General features: G+C 33.0%; 1 protein-coding gene across 2 annotated transcripts in view; it reads right to left on the bottom strand.

Annotated features, from left to right (window-relative positions):
• The window catches only part of LOC133195809 (ubiquitin carboxyl-terminal hydrolase 15-like), a 427,782-nt gene that overhangs the window by 164,382 nt on the left and 239,487 nt on the right, over nucleotides 1-23,913 (bottom strand). For both annotated transcript variants that reach the window (XM_061331759.1, XM_061331760.1), the window contains exon 7: nucleotides 17,303-17,476. In XM_061331759.1, coding sequence (XP_061187743.1) covers nucleotides 17,303-17,476 — 174 coding nt within the window. The remainder of the gene's footprint in view (nucleotides 1-17,302; nucleotides 17,477-23,913) is intronic.

Here is a 23,913-nt window from a genome sequence, read left to right as displayed (position 1 = left end):
TGAACAAAAAGTCTTTAGAATTACAAGACCTTTCATGTGATATCAAGAAAAAGGGGCTGACCCCTCAAATTAGGGGCTCAGAGAGGCCAAAAAACTTTCACCTATAACTCCTTAACGTTAAATATTTTGATATTAATTATTGAAGCAAAAATGTTCATCATGAAAATCTGCAACTGTGTATTTTAAAATTTTCATCAAATATTACGTAATTAGGGGCCATAAGGTACCAGAGTTCTAAATATTTGACGCTTTATATCTCGAAAAGGGGAAACATTTTGAAAAGCAATATTGAACAAAAGTTGTTTAGAATGATGTTCTCAACAATGTGCATCCTTTGAATTTTTCCTAAACAGCCCCTATAAGGACTTAAAGGGACGGCCCCTAAATATTTCAAGTCTACATATCTCGAAAACGAAACGAAACTTCTGAATAGTTGTTGAACAAAAAGTCTTCAGAATTACAAGACCTTTCATGTGATATCAAGAAAAAGGGGCTAACCCCTCTAATTAGGGGCTCAGAGGGGCCAAAATCTTTCATCTATAACTCCTTAACATTAAATATTTTGATATTAAATATTGCAGCAAAAATGTTCATCTTCATAATCTGCAACTATATATCTTAAAATTTTCTTCAAATATTACGTAATTAAGGTCCATAAGGGGCCAGAATACTTAATCTTTGAAGCTTGATATCTCGAAAAGGGGAAACTTTTTGAAAAGCAATATTGAACAAAAGTTGTTTAGAATGATGATCTGAACGATGTGCATCCTTTGAATTTTTCCTAAACAGCCCCAATAAGGACTTAAAGGGACGGCCCCTAACTATTTCAAATCTGCATATCTCGAAAACTGAAAAGTTGTTGAACGAAAAGTCTTCAGAATTACAAGACCTTTCATTTGATATCAAGACCCCTCGAATAAGGGGCTCAAAGGGGCTAAAAGTCTTTCATCTATAACCCTTCTACAGTAATGTTCATCTTCACGATCTTCTACTATAAATATTTTAAAATCTTCATCAAATATTGCGTTTTTGGTGCCATAATGATCAAAATTTTGTTAAAAATAACTGAAGCAAATTGTATGTTTTCACTATTTATATATTTATGAACGAAAATCTCAATCAATTTCATATCTCATCTTATCAGAAATCGGACGGAAGACCCACTCGTTGCTCGCAACGAGATCGCATCTAGTTATTATTATTATTTTTTTCCCATTTTTTGTCCAAGCGATCTCTCAGAGATAGCACGATGGATTTTCTTGAAACTTTCAGGGATTATGACAAATTTAATAAACTAAAAACATTTTGAAGGATTTTGCAAAATTCACTTCCGGTCGTCAGATATGTCCGATTTCCGTTTTTTCAAAAGAGTTCATGTCCGGACGTTTTCTCAGAAACGGTAAAAGATTAAGACCTCAAACTTTCAGAGATTATAGATCATGACAAGTTCGTTTGTGGAATATGTTTAAATCCCTCAGCCGTCACTTCCGGTCGTCACAGGAAGTGATCAAAGAAATCGAAAATTTCAACTTTTCTTTTTTTGATTAAATCTTGCATGACATTATTGCATCTGTTTCGCAGTTTCGATATATGTTGGTCCCACCGGAAACAAAAACGTCAACTTCCGGTTATAAGAGAAAAACTACATAATTTGAGTATTTTACTTTCCCATAAATATCGAGTATAGATGAAGTATTTGAAATGATTTTTAGATATGTTATTAAGACTGCAAATGTCTAGAGTAACGTCAAATATCTTGGTAAAATTCACTTCCGGTCGCGTGTTTTACTGTCCGCAAAATAAGAACTTGTCAAAGTGAGATCTCAGAAATGGTAAGAGATTAAGACACCAAATTTATACAAATAATAGAACTTAATGAGTAGGCAAAACCCTTTGGGTTAATAGCGTCAGTCGTCACTTCCGGTCGTTGCAGGAAGTGATCAAAGAAATCAAAAATTTAAACTTTTCTCTTTTGAAATAAAACTTGCATCATATAATTAAATTTCTTTCACAGTTTCTATATGTGTTGATCTCACTGGAAAAAAATGACGACAACTTCCGGTTATAAGAGAGAAACTATGTAATTGGTATTTATAACTTTCCCAAAAATATCACTTATTGATAAAGTTTTTGAAATGATTTTTACATATGTTATTGAGACTGCAATTATCTAGTGTGAAGTCAACCATCTTAGGAAAATGCACTTCCGGTCGCGTGTTTTTCTGTCCTCAAATTGAAATTTTGTTCACCTAATTGCTCAAAAACAGTACATGAATGAAGTCGTAAAACTTTCAGAACTGATAGTCAGTCACCGGTTTATCTACATCATGTAAAAATCGTACGTTGCCGTCACTTCCGGTCGTGACAGGAAGCGATGCAAAAAAAGTGAATTTTTAAAGTTTTTTTTTTTCTTGTTACAGAAATGTTAGGCTAATGCGGATGTTAGATAGACTATAACCATGCAATTTATTTTCACCGGAAGTGCCAATCGAAAAACCGGAAGTTGTCTCAAACATGAGTAGTTTTTCATGGATCAGTTGTGAATAATTTAGGTGTAGAATGAACATTTTATTCATTTGGAGTACTTTCGTTCATAATGAAGTACATAAAGAAAACAGGAAAGTAATTCCGTTTGTTTTTATTTGTATTTACATATCTTTGGAAGCCTTGAGATAACTTTTGTTAATTATTTAGAGTAATCTTATTGACAAGATCGTGTTTTTTTTTCCGAAGAAGTCAAGAAAACGGAAGACCTGTTATTGCTTAGGCAATAAGTATCTAGTTAGGTCTTCTGTTTTCAACGGAAGACCTATAGTGATTCTACTGTTTCTTATTATTATTATTATTATTTTTATTATTTTTTTGACTTTCTAATTTTGTGCACGCGATATCTCGAAGACTATTTGATGGATTTACATGAAATTTTCAGGAAAGATGTGTCGTAACATGAATTTGATCTATCTGAGAGAAAATTTCAAAATTCACTTCCGGTGCCAAGTTACAGACCATTTTCTGATTTCAAAATGACATTTTGTCCGCGGATAATCTCAAGAACGACAAAAGATATCAATGTCAAACTTTCAGGGATTATAGTTCGTGATAGATACTAACCGGGTCGCTACTCTTTGTTCGTCGTCGGCACTTCCGGTTGCTTACGGAAGTGATCAAAGAAATTGTAAAATTTCAACTTTCTTCTTTTAAATCAATACTTACATCACATTATTGCATCTCTTTTGAAGTTTCAAAATATGTTGGTCCCACCGGAAACAAAAACGTCAACTTCCGGTTATTAGAGAAAAACTACATAAATTGAGTATTTTTCTTTCCCATTAATATCTTTTGTAGATAAAGTATTTGGAATGAATTTTAAATATGTTCTTCAGACTGCAAATGTCTAGAGTAACGTCAAATATCTTTGTAAAATTCACTTCCGGTCGCGTGTTTTTCTGTCCTCAAAATGAGAAGTTGTATGAGCAAGATCTCGGAAACGGTAAGAGAATAAGACACCAAACTTATAGGAGCAATTGACCTTAAAATTTAGGCAAAACCGTTTGGGTTCAGAACGTCAGCCGTCACTTCCGGTCGTCACAGGAAGTGATCAAAGAAATCGAAAATTTCATTTTTTTCTTTTTTTAAGTAAAAATTGCATCACTTTATTGCAACTTTTTCGCAGATTCGAAAGATGTTGGTCCCATTGGAAACAAAAACGACAATTTCTGGTTATAAGAGAAAAACTAAACAACTTGAGAATTTTTCTTTTCCATAAATATTCTTTATAGATAAAGTATTTGAGATGAATTTTAAATATGTTATTCACTAGAATAACTTCAAATATCTTTCAAAAATTCACTTCCGGTCGCGTGTTTTCCTGTCCTCAAAAAGAGAAGTTGTCTGAACGAGATCTCAAAAACAGGTAAAAGATTAAAACACCAAACTTATAAGAGTAATAGACCTTGAGGAGTAAGCGAAACCATTTGGGTTAAATGCGTCAGTCGTCACTTCCGCTTGTCACAGGAAGTGATCAAAGAAATCAACAATTTTTACTTTTCTTCTCTGAATTTAAGCTTGCACCACTTTATTGCATCTTTTTCGCTTTTTTGAAATATGTTAGATTCCACAAGATACAAAAACGTTAACTTCCGGTTTTAGGAGATAAACTACGTTATTTTTATATTTATCTTTCTCATAAATATTGCTTATCGATAAAGTAATTGAAATGATTTAATGTATATAGTAGATACTGCAAATGTCTAGAGAAAAGTCAGAGATTTTTTTTTCTATAAAATTCACTTCCGGTCGCGTGTTTATCTGTCCTCAAAATTAGAAATTGTTCTCACAATATTACTCGGCAACAGTAAACAACTGAAGTCTAAAACTTTCAGGAGCAGGAGTGATAGTCAGTCATCAGTTTATCTAAATCGTGAGAAAATCGCCATTACTTCCGGTCGTGACAGGAAGTGATGCAAAAAAGTGAATGGTTAATGGTTAGCACGTTGGATTTTCACGCTGACGACCAGGGTTAAATCTCCAGAGTGTCTGAATTTTTTTTAATCACTTTTTCAGCTTGAATTTTCGTTTTTATTTTCAGAATTGGACGGAAGACCTCTCATTGCTCGCAATGAGTTTCTAGTTATTATTCTTATTCTTATTTTTTTGACTTTTTAATTTTGTGCACGCGATTTCTCAAAGACTGTTGGATGGATTTACATGAAATTTTCAGGAATTGTATGTTGTAACATGATCTTGAACTATCTGAGAGAAAATTTGGAAATTCGCTTCCGGTGCCAAGTTACAGACCATTTTCTGATTTCAAAATGACATTTTGTCTGCGGATAATCTCAAGAACGACAAGAGATATCAATGTCAAACTTTCAGGCATTATAGGTCGTGATAGATACTAGCCGGGTCGCTACTTTTCGTTCGTTGTCGGCACTTCCGGTCGCTTACGGAAGAGATTAAAGAAATCGTTAAATTTCAACTTTCTTTTTTAAAACAAATGCTTATATCACATTATTGCATTTCTTTTGTAGTTTCGAAATATGTTGGTCCCACCGGAAACAAAAACGTCAACTTCCGGTTATAAGAGAAAAACGACATAATTTGAGTAATTTTCTTTCCCATTAATATCTTTCGTAGATAAAGTATTTGAAATGAATTTTAAATATGTTATTCAGACTGCAAATGTCTAGAGTAACGTCAAAAATCTTTGTAAAATTCACTTCCGGTCGCGTGTTCTTCTGTCCTCATGAAAAGTTGCCTGAGCAAGATCTTGGAAACGGTAAGAGATTAAGACACCAAACTTACATGAGCAACAGATCTTAAGATGTAGGCAAAACCATTTGGGTTCAGAGCATCAGCCGTCACTTCCGGTCGTCACTGGAAGTGATCAAAGAAATCGAAAATTTCAACTTTCTTTTTTTTAATTAAAAATTGCATAACTTTATTGCATCTTTTTCACAGATTCGAAAGATGTTGGTCCCACCGGAAACAAAAACATCAACTTCCGGTTATAAGAGAAAAAACAACGTAATTTGAGTATTTTTCTTTCCCAATAATATATTTTGTAGATAAAGTATTTGAAATGAATTTTAAATATGTTATTCAGACTGCAAATGTCTAGAGTATCCTTAAATATCTTTCAAAAATTGACTTTCTGTCGCGTGTTTTCCTGTCCTCAAAATGAGAAGTTGTCTGAGAGAGATCTCAAAAACATGGAAAAGATTAAAACACCAAAACTTGTATGAGTAATTGATTTTGAGGTGCAGGCAAAAACCATTTGGGTTCAACGCGTCAGTCGTCACTTCCGCTTGTCACAGGAAGTGATCAAAGAAATAAAAAATTAAAACTTTTCTTTTTTAAATTAAAACTTGCATCACAATATTGCATCTCTTTCGCTGTTTTGAAATATGTTAGATTCCACCAAACAAAAACGTTAACTTTCGGTTTAGGTGATAAACTACGTTATTTTGATATCTAACTTCTCATAAATATTGCTTATCGATAAAGTACTTGAAATGATTTTATGTTTGTTTTAGATACTGCAAATGTCTAGAGAAAAGTTAGAGATTTTTTATAAAATTCACTTCTGGTCGCGTGTTTACCTGTCCTCAGAATAAGAATTTGTTCTCACAATATTGCTCGGCAACAGTAAACGACTGAAGACTAAAACTTTCAGGACTGATAGTCAGTCATCAGTTTATTTGAATCGTGAGAAAATCTTGTATTGCCGTTACTTCCGGTCATGACAGGAAGTGATTTAATAAAGTGAATGGTAAATGATTAGCACGTTGAATTTTCACGCTGATGACAAAGGTTAAATCTCCAGAGTGTCTGAATTTCTTTTATTACTTTTTTAGCTTGCATTTTCGTTTCAATTTTCAGAATCGGACGGAAGACCTCTCATTGCTCGCAATGAGTTTCTAGTATTATCTATTATTATTCTTACAGATTTTGTGCACGCCAGTTCTCTGTAACTGCTTGGCCAATTTTCATGAAAATTTCAGATCTAATAGGTATTAATCTGAACCTTATTGGGAATTTTTTTGGTTGATGACGTCGCTTTCCATCTTAAGATACTTAGGATTTTCTGATTTTCAGAGGGTCGGGTTGCCCTGGAAACTCCTACAAAACGACTTAAGCTACTGAGTCAAGATTTTCAGTGAAAGTAGGGGAAGGTTTGTAGATTTGCAGATCAATGTTCAAATCTCTCTAGTCCAAAAGGCACCAAAACTTAGTAGGGCTCAAAAAATGTCTCAGAAACATCTCACAAAAATTAATACCTTTTCTTTCATATCTTCATACCTGTTAATAATTTGTTAAAACATATAGAAAAAAAGTTGTGCAGAATGATACAACCTTTCATTTGATATAAAGAAAAAGAGGTTGACCCTTCAAATTAGAGGATGAGAGGGGCCAAAAATCTTTCATCTATAACTCTCTAACGATCAATAATTTGTAATTCATTACTGAAGTAAAGATGTTTATCTTTACGAATTGCAACAACATATTATAAGATATTGCTCATTATTATGTAATAAGGGCTCAGAAGGGGCCAGAATGCTGAATCTTTGACACTTTATATCTCAAAAAGGGGAAATATTTTGATAAGCAAAGGAGATGGGTGAACATGACGAGCGATAAGCCTATAGTGTGACAAACATGAAGATGAAAAATTAAATTTCTATTATATCAAAATTTTCCTTGATATTTCGTCTAACATTAAAATATACTTTGTGTAAAATCTCTACAATTTGCAAAAATCCCTCAAAGTTTGAAATTATTTGCCTGTGAAATATTAGACAAACACTAAAGCGGGCAAAAAGAGTCATTTTCGCATACTGTAACACTATTTTTCGATATGAGTGGGTCTTCGCTCCACCTTTTTGAAAGTTAATCCTCAAAGTTTGCATAAAAATATACATTTTTTGGTTACCAAAAATATGGAGCAATGACCCACTATACCTTAAAAATATACTTTTATGACATAACATTCGCATCTTTTCGAGAAATACTTGAAGTCCATTAAGGGGATGAAGGACACATGGTCACATGACTCTGTTTAACTACGTCATAGTCTCTGTTTATATAAGCGCAAAACGTGTAAAGCATCAGTTTTTGTATAATTTTTTGACAATTTTTTAACTTTAATTACCATCTTATATTAAAAAAATAAAAAAGTTTTAACATTCTTGTAAACATTAACAAATTATGAAAAAGATTGATCCACTCCTCTGTTTCCTTAAACTGCGCGTCCAACAAGTCGGTGACATCATACATGATTTGTTAGTACAGCAAGATCATACTCGGTGAACAGAGGGGCGGTATTATTATGTAAAAACAGGTCATAATCAGTATATGATGAAATATTTTGAGAAACGGGGAACACAAAAATTATTTTTGCATGGCTGATGACGGAAATCTTATGTAGGTATATCTTATTTCGCTTATTTAGCTTACGTGTGACGTCATAGTTGGTTTTTCCCGTACTCAAGAAATGTAACATGACACGTTTTTGTCATGCTTATGTCCTCTTTAACGATGTCCTGTAAAATAATGAGGTCAGCTTCATCATTCGAAACTTTTACAGTTAATCAATAATTTGAAGGATTTGCATTTCAACGTAAATTAAAAAATATTGAATGATAGAATTTTTTGTAAATTACGTTTTTTATCGTTTAAGTTGTCTTAAAAAGTGCGTTATTTTCCCTATCCAGATGCAGTGTGATAGACAAAACTTGCTTTTTCGAATTTTAAATCCTAGTTAAACTCTGAAATATTTTAAAAGATACATGTCCACTTTGATATTTTTTATGTATGCTTAAAAAATCCCATTATGGACAGAGTAATGCGCCCGGAAACATGGAGAATTGAAACTCCACTTAGATACTGTAGGGCATAGTATTTGTCAATCAATATCTCCAAAATAAGGTAAGAAACCTAATGCTTTAAGATATGTGGGACATACTTAATTAGAAATATACAAAATATGAAAAAAATTGAATGACAAGTATTTTTTCAGCTCAAGGTCCTTCTCCTCCTTAAGTAAGGGTCATATCACAAACATAATTTAAATGCCACTGTTTGTCAGGACTTGTGTTAGTGGTTAGCATGCTAGTCTCGAAAGAAAATGATTCTCAGGATTTTTATTGCTAGGGTTCGAACCCCACGAATACCACATTAATTTTTTTAATAAAAGAATAAATTTTGCAGAGAAAATTTTCCTCAGAAAAGTTTTGTTTATCACAATTACTTAAATTTCAATAATGAGAACTTTACTCTAAATATTAAATTCACAAACTGAACATGATTTTTATATTTCTGAAGCTATAGGCTTTCTGCACGCTATGTTCGCCCATCTCCATTGAACAAATGATGGTTAGGATAATGTTCTAAACAATATGCACCCTTTAATTTTTGTCAAATGGCCCCATTAAGGACTTGAAGGTCTGGCCCCTGAACATTTCTAAACAGCATATCCCCACAACAAAAAGAAATCTCTGAATAGGTCTTGAACAAAACATCTTCAAATTCAAAAGACCTTTCATTTGATATAAAGAAAAAGGGGCTGACCCCTCAAACTAGGGACTCATAGGGGCCAAAAGCATTTCATCTTTAGCTCTTTGATAATCTAATGTAAATCAAAAGAATGAAATCTAATTAGGAAAGTCCATACATTATTGTCTTTTAACAAAATCATATCTCATCTAATCGAAAAATCGGACGGAAGACCTACGCGTTGCTTGCAACGAGATCTCATGTAGTTATTATTATTATTATTATTCTTTTTTTCCCCAAAAATTTGTGCAGGCGATTTCTCAAACAGTATTCACTGGATTTCAGTGAAACTTTCAGAGATAATGAGCAATGATATTAACTTTGTTCATCACAAAGAAAATTTGGAAAATTCTCTTCCGACTCCAAGTCATGGTCAATTTCCTGATGTTTTTCTTCTCAACTCCTCCAGAAGGCTAAAGATATGAACTGGAGGCATGTCAAAGATGATAGAGCATGAGTTGTTGATCTGCAATGTAATTTTTAATTTTTCCAACTTTTTTGTTTTCCATTTTTTTTTTAATGATATTAGTAGGGATAATAGAGACGTTCAATTGAAAACTAAATATATAATTTGGTTTAAAATGAATTTATCCATATTCCAGTTATTATCTCTCCCCCCCCCCCCCCCCAAAAAAAAATTTCTGCAGGCGATTTCTCAAACAGTATCTATAGGATTTCAGTGAAACTTTCAGAGGTAATGAGCAATGATATTAACTCTCTTCATCACAAAGAAAATTTGGAAAATTCCCTTCTGATTCCAAGTTATGGCCAATTTCTTGATTTTAAAATGGATTTTTGTTTTCACAACTAATCCAGAAATTCAAGGTCATAAATTAGGACACATCCTACCCTTACATGCTAATAGTAATAAATGGGAATTATGTCTAAATATACTGAATATTCAAAACCTACACATCTGTTATGTATTCAATTTCATTGAATCTTTTGCTATTAGGAAGGGATACCTTAACTTCTTTATTGCTGATTCATCATCCAACTTTTCAGCTACCTTCTGAATGCCTGACTTTCCCAAAGCTTTGCTTTATATACCCTTAGGCTAGTCCACTCAAAGGGTTGTCATGTCAGTCCACTATCTGAAGTCTTCAATGTGTTTTACTCCAATGCCCCTTAACCATTACACCTATATATTCATATGTAAACCTTGACCCACCGTTGTGGCCGTCCTATCCCCAGGGGTCCTGATTTGAACAAACTTGAATCTACACTACCTGAGGATACTTCTGTATTAATATGTCTAATAATGGCTTAGCTGTTCTTGAGAAGATTTTTAAAGACATTTCCTATATATTCCTATGGTAAACTTTGACCCCCCTTTTGTGGCCCTGTCCCATCCCCAGGGGTCATGGTTGGAAGAATTCTACACTACCTGAGTATACTTCTGTAATAATATGACTAATCATGGCTTTGCTGTTCTTGAGAAGATTTTTAAAGATATTTTTTATATATTCTTACGTAAAACTTTTATCATCGCCCGCATGGCGCAGTGGTTAGAGCATCTGCTCTAGAGTCACAAAGTAAGGAGTTGATCCTTATGTCACATTCATCTTACCTGGTCCAGTGGTTCTTGATGAGAAGATTTTTAAAACATATCATTAATTTTTCACTAATTCTTAATTATCTCCCCTTGGAAGAAGGTGTGGCCCTTCATTTAAACAAACTTGAATCATCATTACCCAAGGATACTTTGTGGCAAGTTTGCTGAAAATTGGCCCAGTGGTTCTTGAGAAGAAGTCGAAAATGTGAAAAGTTAATGCATGACGCACACCCACACGATGACGGACGAAAACAGATAGCAATAAGTCATCTGAGTGACTCAGGTGACCTAAAAACAGATGGACACTGGACACTCAGGTGAGCTAAAAGTCCAATTTTTTCAACTTTTTAGTTTTTCAATATTTTTCTATGAAATTTACATAGTTAATAAAGAGTATCATCAGAAGATTGAATGTATAATTTGTTTTAAATTGATAAACCCACACTCTAGATATTCGTCATTTTTCACTTCAAAGCGGTGGTCCTCGCAAGCGCAATGGTTAGCTTGTTGGATTTTCACAAGGGCAACCCCGGTATAATCCCCAGGTGTCCGTAATTTTTATTTACTTTTTTTCATTTTTACAAATCATGGTTTATTTTTGAAAACCTGTAGTACTTGAATACATAAGAAAATTTTACATTCAGGTATGTTTCTAATGAGGTATTGCAGCATATTTTTTCAGCGAAGAGTCAGTCGGAAGACCACTTGTTGCCTTAGCAACAAGCACGCATCAAGTTACGGTCTTCCGACTTCCTTTTGAAGACCTTATTGTTTTCCGTCTATTTTCTATTATTATTATTATTAAAGTCTTCCGTTTCAGACGGAAGAACTTATAGTGATTTTATGGTTTATTAAGGTCTCCTGTTTCAGAAGGAAGACCTTATAGTGATTCTACTGTTTATTAAGGTCTTCCATCTCTAGCGGAAGATGTTACTGTTATTCTTAGGTTTCTTTTCCACTATTTAAGGTCTTCCGTCTTCAGCGGAAGACCTTCTTGTTATTCCTTGGTTTCTTTTCCGCTGTTTTTCTTCTTATTTTTTTTCTTACCGATTTTGTGCACTCGATTTCTCAAAAACGGTTTGCTCGATTTTCATGAAACTTTCAGGTCTGATAGAACATTAAAAAATCTTGGTACATATTTTTTTATCTTAATGACGTCACTTCTGGTCCGAAGTTTTTTGCGATTTAGCGAATTATGGTCAGTTTGTCCGCAGGTTTTCTAAGAAACCACTCCTCACAGGAACGTGAAACTTTTAGTGAAGACAGAGCATCATAAATAGATCTGTAATATTTACCATAAGTGCCACACTTCGACGCTCGCTATGGCCTGAAAAAAGTCATATCAAGAGTTTCAAAATTTTGAACACTATCTGTACGATATCTTTTTACTTGGAAATATTTTGTTAAAACATATAGAACAAAATTTGTGCAGAATTACAAGATCTTTTAAATGATATCTCAAAAAAACGGGCTGGCCCCTAAAATAAGGGATCTAGAGGGGCCAAATTTTTTTCCCTTATATCTCAAAAGTATTGAGAATTTGTAATACTTCAAAGAAGCAAAGTTGTTCAACATGACAAGTAGCAGCTTGTGAGATCATCAAAATGCATTGAATGACATCACTTCCAGCCAAACAAGAAGTAGTAGAAAATTGCTGATTTTCACAGATATTGGTATTGCATTGAATTATGCATGTCACAGAGGACACAGGATTGTATTTCCTGTTGAGTGTCGTCACTTTTTACAACTTCCGGTTAAACAGGAAGTAACTATAAATGACGTATTTCTGCAGATATCAACATAAAATCAAATTATTAAATTCACCCAAGACTTCTGACCAAATTTCTGTCGATTGGGGTTACTTCCGGTCAAACCAGAAGTAGTCTTGATTTGCTTTATTTAATGAAAATCAGCATAGATTTCAAGCATAAAAAAATTAAATACAGATCGACGTCAATTTTGGTCTGGAGGCCTTCTCTTTAACGAATGCTTTACTTTCATTTATCCATCTTACAAACAGTGCTTCTGAAAATCAGATGGAAGACCTTCTCGTTGCTTTGCAACAAGCTTTGCTCTATTTTTTTTTCCCCCTACCGATTTTGTGCACCCGAGTTCTCGGACACGGCTTGTTTGATTTTCATTAAACTTTCAGGTCTGGTAGAACATCAAAAAACTAGATATATATTTTTTTAGCTCACCTGAGCTGAAAGCTCAAGTGAGCTTCTCTAATCATATTTTGTCAGTAGTCCATCTGTCTGTCTGTAAACTTTTCACATTTTTGACTTCTTTTCCAGAAATACTGGGCCAATTTCAACCAAACTTACCAGAAAGCATCCTTGGGTGAAGGGGGTTCAATTTATTCAAATGGAAGGCCACACCCTGATCCAAGGGGTGATAATTAAGAATTGGTGAAAATTTGGTGTCTTCTTTTAAAAATCTTCTTCTCAAGAACCATTGGGCCAGAAAAGTTGAAACTTATGGGAAACCCTCATTACATAGTGAAGATTTGAGTTTGTTCAAATCATGACCCCCGGGGGTAGAATGGGGCCACAATGAGAAATCAAAGTTTTACATAGGAATATAAAGGAAAATTCTTTAAAAATCTTCTTCTCAAGAACAACAAAGCCATAATTAGTCATATTGATATGGAAACATCCTCGGGTAGTGTAGAATCAAGTTTGTTCATATCATGACCCCAGGGGGTAGGGTGGGGCCACAATGGGGGATCAAAGTTTTCCATAGGAATATATAGGAAAATTCTTTAAAAATCTTCTTCTCAAGAACAACAAAGCCACAATTAGTCATATTGATATGGAATCATCCTCGGGTAGTGTAGATTCAAGTTTGTTCAAATCATGATCCCTGAGGGTAGGGTGGGTCCACAATGGGGGATCAAAGTTTTCCATAGGAATATATAGGAAAATTCTTTAAAAATCTTCACCTTAACAACAAAGCCACAAATAGTCATATTGATAAGGAATCATCCTCAGGTAATGTAGAAGTTTGTTCAAATCATGACCCCTGGGGGTAGGGTAGGGCAAAATGGGGGATCAAAGTTTTACATAGGAAATATAGGAAAATTCTTTAAAAATCTTCTTCTCAAGAACATCAAAGCCACAATCAGTCATATTGATATGAGTCATCCTTGGGTAGTGTAGATTCAAATTTGTCGAAATCAAGACCCCCGGGGGTAGGGTGGGTCCACAATGGGGGATCAAAGTTTTACATAGGAATATATAGGAAAAATCTTTTCTAGAACAGGAAAGCCATGATTAGTCATTTTGATATTGAAGCATCCCCAAGTATTGTAGATTCAAGTTTGTTCAAGGCATCTTCCAGTAGTAGGGTGGGGCCATAATTGGGGATCAAGGTTTAACAAAAGAATATATATAAGAAATATCTTAAAAAATCTTCTTCTCAAGAACAATAAATCCATAATTAGTCAAATTGATATGGAAGCATCCTTAGGTAGTGTAGATTCAAGTTTGTTCAAATCATGACCCCCCCCCCCCCCCTTATCTACCCCCAGGGTAGGATGGCAGACATCTTTAAAATTCCGTTTCTAAAACAGTAAAACCATGATTAGTTATATGAATATAGAAGCATCCTCAGAAAGTTTAGATTCAATTTCGTTCAAAATATGGCAACTGGGGATAGGTTATGCCTAGAACAGTCGATCAAAGCTTTACATATGAATATACAGAAGAAGAAATCTGCTGACAAAGAACAGCAGGGCCATATTGACTCAGGTGAGCATTGTGGCCCATGGACCTCTTGTTTATTTTGATGATGTCACTTCTGGTCTGGAGATTTCTGCGATTTAGGGATTTTTAGAGGGTCACTTTGTCCGCTCGTTTCCTGAAAAATCACTTAAGAACTTGATATTTTCAGCGATGATAGAGCAATGTTCACAGATGTGTACTAAGTATTTCATTTTTCTCGGAAGTGCTGCACGTTGACGCTTGGTATGCTCCGAAAATAGACTTATTGAGAATATCAAAATTTTTTGCATTTTTTTCAAGAATATCTCTTTACTTGTAAATATTTTGGTAAAACATATATAACAAAAGTTGTTCAAAATGACAAGCTCTTTCATTTGATATCAACAAATAAGGGCTGGCCCCTAAAATAAGGGATCTACAGGGGCTGAAAGTGTTTTCTCAATATCTCAAAAACTATTGAGAATTTGTGATTCATCAAACAAGCAAAATTGTTCAAAATGACAAGTAGAAGCGAGTAAGATTGTCGAAAGTCGTCAAATGACGTCACTTCCGGCCAAAAACAGAAGTAGTCAGAAAATGCACATTTTCCCCGTATTCGACATGTTGTTGGTTAATTAATGTAACCACAAGCGTCCAAACAAATTTTTCATCCCTCGACATCACTTCCGGTCAAACGGGAAGTTGCCAGAAATAGCTTATTTTTCAGGTTTTGATGCAAAATTGAAATTTTAAAGTCACTGGAGATGTCTTATCTCATTCCTTTCTTTTGCTGACGTCACTTCCAGTCAAAACAGTACAAAAGACCTACTCGTTGCTTTGCAATGAGCTTCGCTGTAGTAAAAAGAGATCATATCCAGACGAGATCTCTGAAAGGGTAAAAACTAAAGACACCAAACTTTCAGAAATGATAGATCATGACAAGTAAGTTTGCAGAATTAGTTTAAATCTGTCAGTCATTACTTCGGGTTGTCACAGGAAGTCATCAAACAAATTGAAAATTTCACCTTTTCTTTTTTTAATTAAAACTTGCATCACCTTATTGCATCTCTATTGCTGTTTTGAAATATATTGGTCCCACCGAAAACAAAACGTCAACTTCTTGTTATAAGAGAAAAACTTCATAATTTCAGTATTTTATTTTCCCATAAATATCTTTTATAGATAAAGTATTTGATATGATTTCTTAAATTATGTTATTCAGACTGCAAATATCTAGAGTAACTTGGAATTTTTTGCAAATATCACTTCCAGTCATATGTTTTTCTGTCCTCAAAATGAGAAGTTGTCAGAGTAAGACCTCAGAAACATTACCAGATTTAAATACCAAACGTTTATGAGTAATAGACCTTGAGAAGTAGGCAAAACCATTGGGGTTAAATGCATCAGCCGTCACTTCCAATCATCACAGGAAGTGATCAAAGACATCAAATTTTTTTTTTTTTAATTTTCTTTTTTACATCAAAACTTGCTTCACTTTATTGCATCTTTTTGGCTGTTTTGAGATACAGCCAATCCTCATTATCTCAAACCAAATGGGACTGAGAAAAAACTTCAAGATATCTAAGGATTCAAGATATCCAGGGTAAAATACTAAAGGAATAAGGGATTGGGACTTCCAAGTCACTTCGACATATCCATATTATTCGAGATATCAGTGTTCAAGATACTGAAGTTCAAATGTATGTTAGATTCCATCGAAACAAAAATGTCAACTTCCAGTATTGAGAGATAAACTATCTAGAGTATGGGTTTATCAATTTCGATGTTCTACTTTCTCATAAATATCACTTATAGATAAAGTATTTGAAATGCTTTTTTAATATTTGTTGTAGATACTGCAAGTGTCAGCAATTTTTATAAAATTCACTACCAGTCGCATATTTTCCTGTCCTCAAAATTAGATTTTGCTCTCACAATTGCTCAGCAACAATGACGACTTAAGTCTAAAAGTTTCAGGACTGAAAGTCAGTCATCAGTTATTAACATCGTGTTAATCATGTGTGTCGTCATTACTTCCAGTCATTACCAGATGTGATGCAAAAATTGAATTTTCAAGTTTTTTTTTTTCTTTTTACAGAAGTTTTAGGCTAATACCGACGTTAGAAAGGTTTTTTTTCAGGGAAGATGCATCATGAGAATATCTCCAGGGGTGTTCCTCACTTTTTTGAAATCCACTTCCGTTTGCTATTTTTGGGAAAATTTGTATTTTTTAAACAGAAATTTTTCCCATGATTTTCTCAAGAACAGCTTAAGTTATGAAAGTGAAACTCCCGGACATGATAGAACAGATGTGCTGATCGACCTTTACCTTTCATCATTCGTACTTCCGGTCACAAAGGATTTGAATTCAAAAATTCGAAATTGATAACTTTTTTGTTTTTAAGTATTTTTATACAAAATTAATATGAATAATATAGAGTCCCATCAGAAGGCTAAATAATTATATAATTTGTATCAAATTGATCAATCCATACTCTAGATATTGGTCATTTTTCAGTTTGATGCCGTGGTCCTCCATAGCCCAATGGTTAGCATGTTGGATTTTCATGCGGGCAACCCCGGTTAATATGCAGGATGTTTGTGATATTTGGTCAATATTAACATTTTATTATATTTCATGTAAGAATACAGCTACAGTTACTGGGAATACACAAGGTAAAATTTTGGTATGCTATGAGTAGGGAATCAACTTCTCTGATGACATGGTATAGCCGATCTGACAGGAGGCATTTTTCTTGTTTCTTCTCTCTTTTTTAATTCATTTTTAATTTATTCTATTTTATATCAAATGGTGGAAGAGTCTTATCACAAAAAATTATCCTGAAATTAGTGTGCAATGTAGAGAGTGTCCTTAAACTGACTTTATAATGCAAAGATAACAAGAAACTGAAAATAGGGATTTAGTTTTACTTCAAAATAAGAAATATTTCAAAATAAGTAATTTAAATATAGTGTAGAAAACATGTCTTACTTTGAAGTTCCTTGGTACTGTATAGCTGTATTTTCCAGACCACATTGTCTTAATTAAATCAGCATAAGACCTTGCAATTTCACCTCCCATTCCTAAAGGATTTTCTTCATTAATTTCATCCTTCCATCTGTCTCCAAGTAGATAATTTGTCAGCTTTGGAACATTCGACATACACTAAAAATACATAAAAACATAGGTAATCAGAGATTACAGAGCTCACCTCAACGCATGTTGTCTTTAAGTAAGGCAAAGTCCCACACTAAACTAATAATTTAGTAGTGTGCATCCCTAGATGCAACATTTATGCAATTTTGGTCTAATAGGGCTGGCAGCTACTTGGGAATGGACTTATCTAAAAACTTTAAACTAGTAACTCATCTAGAAAACATAGTTCAAATCCAGCATCTGAAGCAAGTTTGAGAGTGTTTGTCCCTTGATGCATCATCCATGCAAGTTTGGTCAACAAAGGACTTAAAGTTACTTGGAAATGAGATCTGCTCCAAAAACTTTAACCTGGTCACTCATCTGGAAAATAAAGGTCAGATCCAGCATCTGAAGCAAGTCCAGTAGTGATCATCCTTAGATGCATCATCCATGCAAATTTGGTCAACAGAGGACTTAAAGTTACTTGTAAATGAGATCTGCTCCAAAAACTTTCATCTGGTCACTCATCCGGAAAATATAGGTCAGATCCAGCATCTGAAGCAAGTACAGTAGTGTGCATCCTTAGGTGTATCAGCCATGCAAGTTTATAGGTCTTGTAGTTACTTGGAAATGAGATCTGCTCCAAAAACTTTTCATCTGGTCACTCATCTGGAAACTGGAAGTCAGATCCAGCATCTGAAGCAAGTCCAGTAGTGTGCATCCTTAGATGTATCATCCATGCAAGTTTGGTCAATATAGGACCTATAGTTTCTTGAAAATGAGACCTGCTCTAAAAACTATAACCTGCTCCAAAAACATTAACCTGGTCATTCTTTAGCTGAAATTGCAGCATCTGAAACCTTGACTAGTACAATGAAACAAACTAGAAGCATCCTCCATGCATCTCTGATTAATATAGGGCATAGATGTACTTGAAAAGAAAACTGCTCCAAAAACTTTCACCTGGGACGCCGACGGTATTACATAAGCTCCCCCAACTTCATTGAGGTGAGCTAAAAAACTTAGGTTAAAGAAAAGTTTATTTTTCAACTTTACGTTATCGATTTGCTAAGGGAAAGGGGGGGGGACCAAAATGAATGTTCCCATCAACAATAACTTTGGCAAAGTATCTGTTCATTGAATCTTCATCTGTATGTACTTTTAACTCATGATATTACCTATTACCTCTCCACGAACAAGTAAAAGGCTATACAGCTTACTATTACCAAGAAAATTAGAGTCTGTTTCCCAAACTAGGGGTACTTAGCTTACAAAATTATATCCATATCTGTAACTTTTTGAAAGAGTCCATGTATTTTCTACAAATGAGCATGAACTTGCCAAAACGACCTTTGATCAAGAAAATGACACCCTATGTTCACAAATAATTTTTGTGGATGCATGAACTTCCAATTTTTCTCAAATAGAAAATTATAGACCAGGCATTATTGTTACAATTTTCCTGTCAGTAGCCATGAATTTGCCAAAATGACCTTGACTCAAAGCTATGACAAACCCTAATTTACATCTTTGTTTAAAGTACCTGGCCTGGAATCATGGAACAAACTTAGACTTAGTGTTGTCAAATCGGTTGATAATCAGAATTGATTAATCTGCATGCAGCAGCATCACAGATTTTGTGGAATCTTGAAAACATTTTTCTTAAAACAAATTTCAGTTCGCATTATTATATTCATAGTTTGTTTTGGTGCATGTACATGCATACTTGAATTGGACCACTTAGCATTATGTGCACATGTAATAAAAAATTTAACCATAAAATTAATCTTTTTACAATATTATCAAGAATGTAATGAAAAGAAAAATGCTATACATGGCAAGAACACAAATACATTTAGCAAATTCTGTTGCAATAGCATTTCAAAAGAATGCCCCCTCAAAATAACAAAAAAATTCTTGAAGTGTACATAAAAATTTGCAGAATCAGTGAATCTATATTCAATGAACACTTTTTTAATTTAGTGTCTTTGATTTAGAAATTTAAATCAAATATTTACTCCATGAAAACTGATAACTTTCAGATGCTTTTATATAATAGCTGTATTCAGTCATTGTAAAAAAAAAATTCTTTTATCTTACATACAGAAATCGAAAAGAAAGATTAAAAGTTGTTCATATAAAAGGATACAAAAAGCTGGATACATTTATCAAGACTTTCATATACATGTACAACTTCCAAATTTGAGAAATAAATCTTAAGCTATGCTCACTATTTATTTTACATATTCAAATATGATATTGTATTTGCATGCTCCAATAAACACTTTGGTTAAAAGAACATAAAACAAAATATTTATAGAACATGCAGTTCTGCAACAAGGAATGTGCAGACCTCGATCCATATTGTACTTTTGGAAATGGAGAAATTTGGAGATAGACTTCCAAGCATGGAGAATCTCCCAATTAGGGAGTATTGAATTGGGAACATCTTGTAATAAGCAATTGTCGCATAACTAAAAAACTGCTGTGCATGTGTTGTTTACCGGTAACAATAATTATTTGCTTTCGGAGTTAAAATGTCAAACCATTATTCATAAATGATTTTCCCTGAATTTTAATTTGGTTATTAATAAATTTTATTATTTTATTGAGATTTTACATTAACACAACCTTAAAAAAGGAGTGTGTAGGAAATGACTTTTCACATTTGTGTCATGTTCATAAAAAGTAAAAAAATTGTGTACGATGTGACTTCTGTAGTTTGCATACGAATCGGTTTGTGTATGAATTAGTTGTAAGTTGGCATTATTTAATAAATATTCATGAGGCAAGAAATATTGATAAGTGCAAATCAGGAAGTAAACTTTGTACCAACCAACAAAATGTCATTGAAATAACTTGAGAGTATTTGTTAACCATGTACAAAAACAGCCGTTTGTTTGAATTGATTTTCACATTTGTGTCATGTTCACAAAAACAAAAAATTTGTGTACGAATTGACTTCTGTTGATTGCATACAAATATTGACTCCTTATATATGAATTGGTTTATGTACGAATTAGTTGTAATCGGCATTATTTAATGAATATTCATGAGGCAAAAAATATTGATAATGGCAAATATCAGGAATTAAACTTTGTGCCCATCAACAAAATGTCAAATAACTTAAGAGTATTTGTTAACCATGTGCATTTTATTTTGGAACATCAAAACAACCCCACTTTCATTATTTTGACTCTGCAAAAATCACCGCTAGGGTCCCAGTGATTTTTCACTGTTGTTTATTCATAGCCCAGACTCATGGAAGCAATAACCTGTGGCTATAAATAGCCACTGTCTAAAAAGGGGTAGTTTACATTTAAGGAGGAAAGCCACACCAAAATTTTATTTAATAGATCTTTAAGAAATCCCTTTTAAACTATGATTTCAGCATTGAAAGACTGATATTGGCTTTCGATTATTTTTACGAGTTTTTTTGCTTTTTTTTTTTTTTTTTTTTAGAGAAAATGAAAAATCTTTTATTTGCAAATAAGATGCTTTATGGTTTAAAATTTGCTATTCATAAATGCATAATATGAATGTCGAATAAAATATGCAAATATGCTGGATAGACATTTACCGTATTTGGCAGAATATAATACGCATTGGTGTAAAATATGCACCCCCCCTTTTTGAGCCTGAAACTGGGGAAAAAACGCAGTTCGGTTGTATTATACGCAGCAGAAAATTTTACCAAGCGGTGTTCTGAACTTTTGAAAATCGGGATAATTTGCTATGAAAATCGGCGCGGCGATGAAGTGCCGAAAAATTTACAGAACACGATATTTTATTCAGATGCATTTTTATATCTTAATCTTGACTTTCCATATCTCGGCAATCTGGAGGAAATTATTTATTTTAACAAAGCACGAGATAATGATGCATTAAAGTATTAACAGACTTTATTATTAATTTTTTTTAGCATACGGTGATATTGAAATTATACGTCACCGTATTCTAACTATTCTTTGTGGAAATAATTTTATTTCAACAAAGCACGAGATATTGTTGCAAGTTTAACAGTTGTCATATTTATTTTTAGTTTAAGGTAATCATGTTGAAAATTATGTAAATTTAACAAGGCAATCGATATTGCAACATCAAAGTATTCATAGACTATGATTTTCCTCATTTGAACTTGAAATTAATTAATTAAATAAAAAGCTGATGTTATAAAAATAAAATCAAAATTTAACAAGCGTGTAAAGTGTTGTTATCAACACACCTCCAAAGCTGTGAAAAATGATGTACAAAGGTGGGATATATGTCTTCATACATCGAGGTAATCTTCATGGATATCTTATTTTCTCGAGAGCACAAGTAAATGATAACACTTAAGTTTCAACATACTTCATATTTTCTTTTTTAACTCTCAATCATTTTAACACGAGGCCGATATAGGATAAAGTAAAATTACATTTAACTAGCGTTTACTTGTTTAATGTGTCGTAATCAACACACGCTTATGCATACGAAAGTACATAAACCAACCCCCGATTTTTAACAAAGAAAATAATCAAAGCCATTAATAAGGGCAGTAAATAATCAGTGCTCTAACTGTAAAAACAATGCTTTGGAGTCAGTAAACAATTTAATTGCTTGGAGGGGTGTTGAGGGGTAATTATCAAGTGACAAGTGCACGTGTACACAACATTGGGACGTACAGAGGGGTGTTTATGTTGAAATGAATTTTCACTGAATTTTTTAAAACCTAAAATAAATTTTATTTTATTGTATTTCATTAAAAAATGACTTATTACTTTTTTGACCGAGTGTCTGACTGATTAGGTACATGTGTACTGTAATTAGCCTACGGAAGCACGTGGCAAAGGAATGTGTGAACATCTATAAATAACATCTTTAATGGCGGCCTACTCGGAGACGATGAACATGCAGCTCAAATTAATTTTAACTTGCTTTTAAATTTAATTTAACTATCAAAAGGTTATAAATATAACATTTTTAACAAGCCTACATTCCAACAATAACTTTCCGAAGTTTTAAATACGGCGATAAACAGCAAGAACTTGCATTTGTCTCTAGGAAATACTACGGTATGTGCGTATGATAGCCGTGTTTCACATGAAAGAAAAACCTATCAAAATCTCATTGTGGTGTAAAATACGCACCCCTTTCTCACGAAAAATTATTTTGGGAAAAAAGTGCATATTATATTCAGCCAAATACGGTAATTTTTTAAATTAAAAAAAAAATCAAAATTAAACTGATCCTGATCAAAATTAACACATAATAAATAAAATAATAATTTACTGCCTTCTTTTTGTATTTATACCATTAAGAAATCTATTTTACTATCAAGTTCAATTACTTTTTAACCAGTATTACATCTAAACAAACTATTATTCTTGTGAAAATGTTATCTATTTCCAATTATTACAAAATTCCAGTTGGGATCAGTTTAATTTCAATTGGAATTGGCCAAAATTAAAGAAAAATAATTTCTCTAAAATTTCTCAATTTCACTTCAATTTCTTTTTAAAATATGATTGCCTAACATATTCTCTCTAGTTGTGACTAGTTTTATGAAGATTTTAACCATAGGTTTAAAAAATACTCAAAAATTATGTGTTTTATTTTCATAAATAATTTTTTATTAAAAAAATTAAAATGTCTATCCAGCCTTTATTAACATATTTTATTAGACATTCATATTACCGGTATGCATTTATTAACAGCAAATTTATACCCTTAAGCATCTTATTATCAAATAAAACTTTTTTCATTTTCTTTGAAAAATAGGAAAAAAATTCTTGTTAAATAATTAAAAGCTAATATTGGCCTTTTAATGCTGAAACCACTACTTATCAGGGATGCCTTAAAGGTCTTTGAAATAAAATTTTGGTGTAGCATATTCTTTCTTAAGAAAGCTTAACAGAGCTTCAAAATGCTTAATTGATTTAAGGTATTAGACAAAATTGGTAATAATTTTGGTGATAAAAATTCTAAATACATGTTATTTAGTGATAAGAATTTTAAAAAAAGTGAAGTCTTCGAACAGTTTTCTTATTAATAAGTAAATTTAATGCTTTCAACAACAGAATTTCCGTACTAAAAAGAAGCATTGATGCTTGTTCAGGGAACGTGGTACTTTAATTGGTGTTCATTGTTTATTTGTTTCAGTATATATATACTTTTAATAATGCATACTTCATGCAACAAGGGAGAGAAGCAATTTACAAAAAAAAATCCACTTGTCACAGAGGTAAATTTAAACGACGATTAGTGATGGAAATTGGTGACAAGAAATTAAACAGACCATAGAATGTCATTCATACCGTAAATCTGGTAATTTTTACGTCGATTTATTTTTGTGAATCTGGGTTATAAAGCCGTTGATTAATTTTTGTGTTTCAAAATTTTGCGAATTGTTACTGGGGCTAAAATTATAAAACGCTTAAAATTTTCATGACAGTTTAAAAGTTATGCATGTACATACAATATTAAAC

Source organism: Saccostrea echinata, unplaced genomic scaffold (genome assembly GCF_033153115.1).
Source record: "Saccostrea echinata isolate AGI-Se365-2 ecotype Australia unplaced genomic scaffold, CSIRO_AGI_Sech_v1 ptg000029l, whole genome shotgun sequence".
Taxonomy (NCBI): Eukaryota; Metazoa; Mollusca; class Bivalvia; order Ostreida; family Ostreidae; genus Saccostrea; species Saccostrea echinata.
Note: the sequence above shows the minus strand (reverse complement) of the source record. Positions and strands in the feature narration are given on the sequence as shown.